Source organism: Oratosquilla oratoria, chromosome 23, assembly GCF_046742065.1.
Source record: "Oratosquilla oratoria isolate Oo_2021 chromosome 23, ASM4674206v1, whole genome shotgun sequence".
NCBI lineage: Eukaryota > Metazoa > Arthropoda > Malacostraca > Stomatopoda > Squillidae > Oratosquilla > Oratosquilla oratoria.
This window is the reverse complement of record NC_134799.1, coordinates 45,968,253-45,976,025: the sequence shown is the minus strand read 5'-3', so window position 1 is coordinate 45,976,025 and position 7,773 is coordinate 45,968,253. Positions and strand designations below refer to the sequence as shown.

The following is a 7,773-nucleotide window of genomic DNA, read 5'->3' as shown; positions in this document are numbered from 1 at the left end:
TTATGACAGTTGCATGCGGGGCTCGAACCCGCTGTACTCTGCTATCCGTAAATTACCTGTACGGCGCCGTAGACCACTACACCACAGAGACTATAAATCCTTGAAACCTGGAATCGAACTGATTCCCGAGGGAAGGAAGATCACTTATTACGGCGATCCGAATTCCTACATTACTCAAGGACCAGCCCACCAGCAGGAGATTCTCTCTCAAGCATATTTCATTTAATGAAATGGCAAGCTTGTTGTGGCAAAGCTTTTTGTCAATCTTCTCTCTCTTTCGTAAGGCGACTTTGTCTTCCATAGGCAGGAGTCCAAATAATTCGCCGTATGCCATGATATAGAAATAGGCATAGTCGAAAGCCAAAACGCGTTTTCGCACCTCCTGGTGCTTCTTCAGTGGCGATTGAAGTAATGAAGATTCCATTTTTTACATTTATTGATTCCCAAGAAGTACATCTTGTTTGGGTCTCTACCCATATTCCTAGAAGGCATACAAGTATGCCTTTTACAATAAGTTACATGTACATGTGTTTAATTATGACAATATTTGTAGCGCTGTACGGTCCTGGTCAGTCTCCACGATCTAGCCGACGTGGTTAGTGTCCTATGAGTCCGTCGCGTCCCATCCGGTCCAGCCGACGTGGTTTAGTTCCTGCACCCGTCGCGTCCCATCCGGTCCAGTCTAAGGCATCATGCGCAGTTACCTAAGTGAGAAAGGAGAAGATGTTAATCCTTTGGCTTGAATTTTTGTGGTGAGCTATAAGTCAATATTTCAAGTGAGTGCAGTTAAGAACCCATCCGTATCCTCTGGGGCTGGCACTTGAAGGAGACTTCCCAGCCGACGTGGTTGGTATCTTTTGCACTCGTCGCGTCTCATCCGGTCGGTTCAGGGCATCCTGCGCAGTTACCTAGGTGAAGAAAAGAAAGCATTAGTCCTTGGCTTAAGTTGAAATGTGTCATAAGTCAAAAAATCAGCAAGAGAGTACAGTCGAACAGAACCCATCCGTATCATCTGGGGGGCGGCACTTGAAGGAGGCGTCCCAGCTGATACGAGTTAAGTGACATCGTCAGTCGACGGATGAGTCCCCCGGCCGAGGTCCTGGGGCCCGCACGTAGAAATCTGGTCGCTGGGCAAAGGGCCACATAATGATCTAGCCCGTTTGCGCCGGCCTCTCCACAGTGGATGCAGGCCTCCGGCTGTCCCGTCACCTCCGAGAAGCATCGATACCCGAGACGGAGTCGATGAAGGGTGACTTCCTCTATCCTGGAGAGACGGACTCCAGGGGTCAGTCGCTCATACGCTGTGGCAACTTGATACCAGCGTGCTGACGGCCTCTGGGCTGTTAGGTTCCTATGGCTTTGTAGCTCCCTCTTGGCCATCGTTCTCGTTGCAATGGCCAAGATCTCAGTTCGGCTCGGGAGGACACCGATTCCGCCTTCCATGTCCCCTGTGGCCGCTCTTCTGGCCACCCTGTCTGCCGCTTCATTTCCCTGGATGCCGATGTGTCCCGGCACCCAGTTGAGGACGACTGATCTCCCTTGCTGACGGAGGGCCTTGAGCTGAAACAACAGTGAGGTCATTAGTTTTTTCTGGTCATTATGATAAATTTTAGATATTAATTGCAACAGAGCTAAACTATCTGTGTGCACAACTACATTACGTTGGTGGGTGTTGAGAGCATGGGTCAATGCTAGACCCACTGCAACACCCTCTGCTTGCGTCGAGCAGCTAGTGCCCAACACCCTTACTCCCTGTTGCTCGTCCTTCGTGACAAACCCTGCACCTGCCACGTTGTGTACGGGATCCACGGAGCCGTCTGTGAAATAGACGACGCAGTTTTCCTGGGCGACAGATCTCATTGTGGCCTCCGCATCCGCCCGCAGGCGCGGCAGCGGCGTACCGCGTCGTGACGCCATCACACTGATTCTGGCCGGTGGATTCTCCCAGGGGGGGAGACTGCACATAACCTTCCACCGGCACATCCCTCCTCTTCTGAAGGATAAGGTCATGCAGGTGAAGGTCCCTTATGCGGTGTGCAACCCTCGCTGACCACCTCTTCTGCAGGAAGAGATCCGGATCTTGCTGGAGGGCGCTGATTAGCCTTCGCCGCAGGAACGAGTCATGTTCTCTCTGAATGACTCTTATGGCGAAGGCTACCACCAATCCTGAGATCCTCGCACTGATAGGCACCAGTCCCGCCTCTTGCTGCATATTGGCGACCAGAGTCCAGCGCGGCGCGCCCAATATTACGCGCAGCGCCTGGTTCTGTACTGTCTCCAAGTCAGCCAACCGTGTTGCGGATAGACCAGCCAGAGCACTGCTGGCATAGTCTATCACCGGTCGAATTGCGCTGACGTAGAATGTCCGGAGGACAGCGCAGTTGGCACCTGCCTCTCTGGTCGCCAAGGACTTCAAAACGTTAATCCGGCTGAGGACCCTTCCCCGGATGTATGCCACTTCAGTCCGGAAGGACAGCCTGGAGTCGAGCCAGACACCAAGGTACATGTGCGTGCTGACCCACTCTACCTCATGTCCCTGCAGCAGAAGCCTGTCCCTCGGTGTCACGCTAGTGCCAAAACACATGGCTTTGGTCTTTGGTGGCGAGATCTTGAGGCCAAGCTCTTCGCATTTGGAGGAAATGCGGTCGAGGCACATTTGCGTCCTTCTGGCCTTGGTCCTTCTGCCTGCTACCACCAGCGCGACATCGTCTGCGTATGATAGGAGGCGGCATCCTGTGGGTAGAGGGATGGCTATTAATTCAGTCATCAGCACGTTAAACAGGGTGGGACTGAGAACCCCACCCTGGGGTGTACCATTTTCCAGGGGGTGATAGCAGGACTCCACTCCCTGTAGACGGACTCTGGCAGTTCTATTGGAGAGGTAGTCCGCTATCCACTGTAACAGTTTCCCCTGTACTCCTCTGGCAGCCAGACTGTCCAGAATTGCAGCGGGACTGGCAAGCTCGAATGCCTTCTCCAGGTCAAAGAAGACGACCATGGCGTGACGTTGCTCCACATGGCTCAGAAGCGTTGTAATGCATTGAGCCGTGCCCACCCCTTTGGTGAAGCCATAGAGGTTCTCTTGTGGTGGTCCCAGTTTCCACAAAAGTCTTTGGAGAACCATCTTTTCCATGGTCTTCCCCAGGCAGCTCGTCAGGGAGATAGGACGATACTTTCCGGGCTCCCTGGGCTTGGGGATAGGCACGATGTCGGCCCTCTTCCAGTTGGACGGAAGTCTTCCACAGGACCAACTGCTGTTTACCACCTGGAGGAGTGCTTCTTCTCCAGCATCCCCCAGGTGTGCAACCATGGAGTACGTCACTAGGTCGCTCCCTGGAGCAGTGTCGGAGGATCTCTTACGTGAGGCTTGCAGCTCATGGATAGTGAATGGCGTGTCCGTGTCACCCGGAGACCCCATGGCAGCTTGTATCCTGGCCTCTCTTGGTTCACGGAGCATGGCCTGCCTCTGCTGCAGCTCGGCGGGTAGCGTGGCTGTGTGTGTGCGTCTGGCAAACTCTTGCGCCAGATTTGCTGCCTCGCACTGTGGTGCACGGGGAGCGCGCCGTGGTGGGCTACGGCTGGTCGCTATGTGGAGTTTCCCCCAAAGTTCCTTTATCGTGGTGGACTCACTAAAGCTTTGGCACCATTCTAGCCACTTCTCGCTACGCACACGTCGAGCTGTCTCCTTGGCCTCTTCGATGGCGCTCCGGAGGTTGGCCAGGTTAGCAGGGTTGTGGTGTCTACGCAGGATCTTTCGTAGACGGTTGACCCTGTGGTTGGCATCCTTGATCTCTTGGTTGTAGTACCAACCATCTCGATGTCTCCTCCTGTTGAGGCCCTTCTTAGGTATTGCCTCCTCTGCCGCTGCATGAATAGCAGAGACCAGTGAGGCCTCCGCATCGTCCAACTCACCCATGGCCAGAGCGTCGGTGACGACCTCGCGAGCCACTCTGTCCTTGAACAACGTCCAATTGGCCTTGCGCGGGTTCCACCTTCCTATTCTATGTAGTGGTATCTAAATGAAGGATAGGAAGAGTTCTGGATGCCCATGTTCTTATGTGGTAGTAGTGCCAGATAAATGTTTGGTGGAAAGTAAATTGAGATTGGAGGATAGATGGAGAAAAAGAAAATGGGCAAAAGGTAGAAAGATGCCTAGAGTAAGCATTTTGAATAAGAAGGAATACCAGGAGAGACTGAGAGAAATTTGGGAGGTGATGAAGAATAGATTCTACTGTGGGGACGGCCCGCCCGGAAGCACAAGAACCACTGGTACTACAAGGAGGAAATGAGAGAGGCTAATCACAGGGTGTGCATGTTCCGCCGCGCCTTCCGACAGAACAGGACACAGGTCAATCTTGCCAACCTCCGAGCGGCAGTTCGCGAAGTGCATGCCACGGCTACGTGTGTCAGGGTAAACAAATTTCATGAATGGTGCGAGGGTTTCAACGCCCACACCTCCCTCTCCGAGCTCTGGCGCAAACTTCATGCAGCCACTAACAGATCTCGCCCACGTCTAACCCATCATGCCCCAACCGAAGAGGCGCAGCGGCTGGCAGAGGAATTCGCGCGCCCAGGAGACACAACAGCAGCTACGGGAGGGAAGGCTCCACCACATCGGGGACATGATGGCCCAGGCAGACGAGACTGACGAGGAATTCACTCTCGGAGAGCTCATGGCCGCCCGCAGACCTGACAAGGACACTGCTCCCGGCGAGGACGGGGTCACCTACTCCATGCTGGCACACCTCGGACCTGCAGGAGATGAGGCTTTTTTCCGCGTAATCAATGCGTCCTGGAGGGCTTGGAGACTGCCCACAGCCTGGAAGACGGCCACAATAGTGTCGATCCCCAAATCCAAGGAACCCGGTGCCTACCGCCCCATCAGCCTGGTCAGTTGCATAGGGAAAACAGCAGAAAGAATAGTACTCAACAGATTGCTATGGAAACTAGGCCCGTTGCATTGCCACCCTTCTAGTGGCAGTGAGCAGGGAGCCCTCCATCGCCATATTCCTCGAGCTAGCCCCTCTGGCTATCCAAGACACTCTCGCCTGCAAAGGTGTGAGGGGCAGACTTCTCACCTGGATAGACGACTACCTATAACGCAGATCTGCGCGCGTGTGGTTCCAAGGCCACACGTCGGAACCCAGGGTGCTGGAAAATGGTTCACCACAGGGAGGGTTCCTCAGTCCGATTCCCTTCAACATGCTGACCTCCAATGTATTGGAGCTCCCCCTCTCCCACGGGTGCAAAATCATTTCCTACGCCGACGATATGACACTTATCATTGCTGGGAACTAGCGATACTACGACAAGGCACAGCGCTGCCTCGACGCCGTCGTTGCGGAATACGTCAGAATCGGGCTCAAAATCTCCCCTCGGAAGTCCAAAGCAATGACATTCGGTCTTGGGCGGGGAAAGGAACCCCTCGTTACTCAGGGATTCGTGCTGGACTGGGTCACACATTTCCAGTACTTGGGCGTATGGGTCGACAAGGGCCCCACCTTCAACAGGGAAATATCCCACCTCAGAGAGAGAATGACGGCCAGAACCAAAGTGATGAGGGCCATATGCGGAAGGACACTCGGCGCCACACATCAAGTCCTACGCACGTATTACGTACAAGCTGTGCCCTCTATCGCCAACTATGCAGCCCCGGCTCTCCTTACTGTGGCCGTGGAAAAACTCCAGCGGCTTGAGACATGCCAGAACGAAGCTGCTAGAATCATCCTGGGAGCACAACGATTGTACAAAGTTCTCAACCTTCAGCGTGAAGCCTCGCTTCCCCCTCTCCAACTTAGGATCAGAATGCTCGGAGCAAACTTTGTTGCCTGCGCACTCCACCCCCGCGAGGAGACAGGTCTAAGTCGGGCCGTCTACATCTCCCTAGAACGTGCAGACACACCACATCCCCCAACGCCTGGCTTTCTCACGCGGCCAAGCTTCTGGATTCCTTTCAACTGCGTCAACCTCTCCTCGAGAAGGGCATACCAAAATTCCACCCGGACTTTAAATGTCCGTCGCCGTGGGCACCGGCTCCTGTGACCTTCAAAATTATGTCACTCTCGGGGAAAAAGGGCGCATGCCACCTAGACAATGTACGCGTGTCGGCAAACAACGGCATCCGGGCACTGACGCGACCTGGTCATACAACTTATTTTACAGACGGCTCAGTATAGCCAAACAGCCCAAACGCGGCCGGAGCTGCCTTCGTCACTGATGGATGTACCTTCGGCAGGAGAGTCAGCGACTCCGCGTCCTCTCTTCAAGTCGAGGCCGTAGCAATGCAGGGGGCCCTAGAACATACCCTCGCATCCCACTCCAACTCCGTGGTTATCCACACCGACTCTCTGAACCTGATGAGCTGCTTGCAACACGCGAAGCCCGAAGATAATGTCCACCTCCTCACCAACATCATTACACTCCTGCACAAATTACAAAGTGCTGGACGGAATGTCATTATCAACTGGGTGCCCAGTCATGTCGTTGTGCACGGAAACGACCTCGCCAATGCGACAGCAGCAGCTGCTCGCAAGCGTCCCAAGGTCGACGTCCAGGTCCCTCCCAGTAGGAGCCAGCTCAAACTTCGCACCAGGGCATTAGCTCGCACGCAGTGGCACCTCCAACACAGTCTGGAGGCACAGATCTTCCAACGGGCGGGGTGGTACAAAAAGGTGACAGCATATGAACCTCTAGTCCTTCCCCGCTCCACTCCCAGAAGGGTAGAAAAGCTGCTCTTCAGGCTGCGTCTCGAGGACCGCTGTTTCTGGCACTTTAATTCCCAGAGCGCCATAAAAGACTGTCGGTGCAACCACTGCCGCGCGGAAAACGCCGATCTCCTCCACTACCTGAGCGATTGCCTCGCCACCTCTTTCCTCAAACGAGGACCACCGGCACCCACTGAAGGTCTTGTGAGCCGCCTCTGCCGCCTCCAAAACCCCTATGAGCTCTGTCAGCTACTAGGGCGTCCACCGCCGCTCTAACAGCTGCAGACCCTATTTTCCACTACCCCTATGCTCCTCTGAATAGCTACACTATCCCACCTCCTTTCCACAAGGTGTGTCTTACATAAACACCACCACACGGGCTCAAACAAAGCCCGTGGGAGTGGGATTTTACTCAAAAAAAAAAAAAAAAAAAAAAAAAAAAAAAAAAAGTGGGAGTAGAAAAAGGATGGACTTGATTTAAAGAGAAAGTGACAAGGTGTGCAGAGACGGTATGTGGAACGAGGCGGGGTGGGATGAAAAGGATAGTGAGTGGTGGTATGTTGAAGTGAAGATGGTAGTAGAAGAGAAGAAGCGAGCGTGTGTGCATTGGTTGTAAAGTAGGACCTGGGAAGCATATCAGAAGTACAAGAAAAAGAGGGAAGTAAACAATAAAATGAAGGGACAAGGAGATTGGGTGTAAAATGGGATAGGACTATGATAGAAAAATTCGAAGAAAAAAAGGAAATTAAGTGAAAAGGTGGGGTGAGCCAGGTTGTCAAGAAAAGGCAAAGGGTGCAGATACACAGATGTTAATGGAGGTGAAGGCGGTAAAAGGAAAATGGTATATTATTTTAGAGAGTTGTTGAATGTGGAGGAGGTTAGGTAGGGGTTCACTGTAGCAGAGGGAGGAGCTAAGAAAATTATTGGGATGGGAGAGGAAAATGAAAGATATAAGAAAAATGAGGTACATGGAGCTTTGAAAATGAGGAGAGTTGATAAGTGACCTGGGTTGTATGGTGGTCATGCGGAGTGTCTGAAAAAGGAAGGTAAGGTTGTAATGCACTGACTA

At 53.2% G+C, this 7,773-nt stretch overlaps 2 protein-coding genes across 2 annotated transcripts; one reads left to right on the top strand and one right to left on the bottom strand.

The window, feature by feature from the left end:
- Positions 1-618: 618 nt before the first annotated feature.
- On the bottom strand, positions 619-4,486 carry LOC143037794 (uncharacterized). Its single transcript, XM_076206346.1, has 4 exons — positions 4,233-4,486; positions 3,361-3,704; positions 909-1,784; positions 619-704 (listed from the first exon to the last, which is right to left on the bottom strand). Exons 1-3 carry the CDS (start codon positions 4,484-4,486, stop codon positions 1,009-1,011), a joined length of 1,374 nt encoding a protein of 457 aa, XP_076062461.1. The 3' UTR covers positions 619-704; positions 909-1,008.
- Positions 4,487-4,523: 37 nt separating this feature from the next.
- Positions 4,524-6,980, top strand: LOC143037793 (uncharacterized). The gene is made up of 4 exons (XM_076206345.1): positions 4,524-5,243; positions 5,299-6,038; positions 6,185-6,671; positions 6,783-6,980. Exons 1-4 carry the CDS (start codon positions 4,524-4,526, stop codon positions 6,978-6,980), a joined length of 2,145 nt encoding a protein of 714 aa, XP_076062460.1.
- The last annotated feature ends 793 nt before the right edge of the window (positions 6,981-7,773 follow it).

Bases quoted from the DNA above. Each gene is read 5' to 3' on its own strand.
- LOC143037794 (XM_076206346.1), bottom strand. From the start codon at position 4,486: ATGAAGTTTGCGCCAGAGCTCGGAGAGGGAGGTGTGGGCGTTGAAACC. The intron at 3,705-4,232 runs GTAGAATCTATT...CAACCTCCGGAG, and splicing joins CCGGGCGGGCCGTCCCCACA to CGCCATCGAAGAGGCCAAGG. The intron at 1,785-3,360 runs GTAAGAGATCCT...ACAACGTGGCAG, and splicing joins CCATGAGCTGCAAGCCTCAC to GTGCAGGGTTTGTCACGAAG.
- LOC143037793 (XM_076206345.1), top strand. From the start codon at position 4,524: ATGCCCCAACCGAAGAGGCGCAGCGGCTGGCAGAGGAATTCGCGCGCC. The intron at 6,039-6,184 runs GTGACCTTCAAA...ATAGCCAAACAG, and splicing joins CGCCGTGGGCACCGGCTCCT to CCCAAACGCGGCCGGAGCTG. The intron at 6,672-6,782 runs GTGACAGCATAT...TTTAATTCCCAG, and splicing joins GGGCGGGGTGGTACAAAAAG to AGCGCCATAAAAGACTGTCG.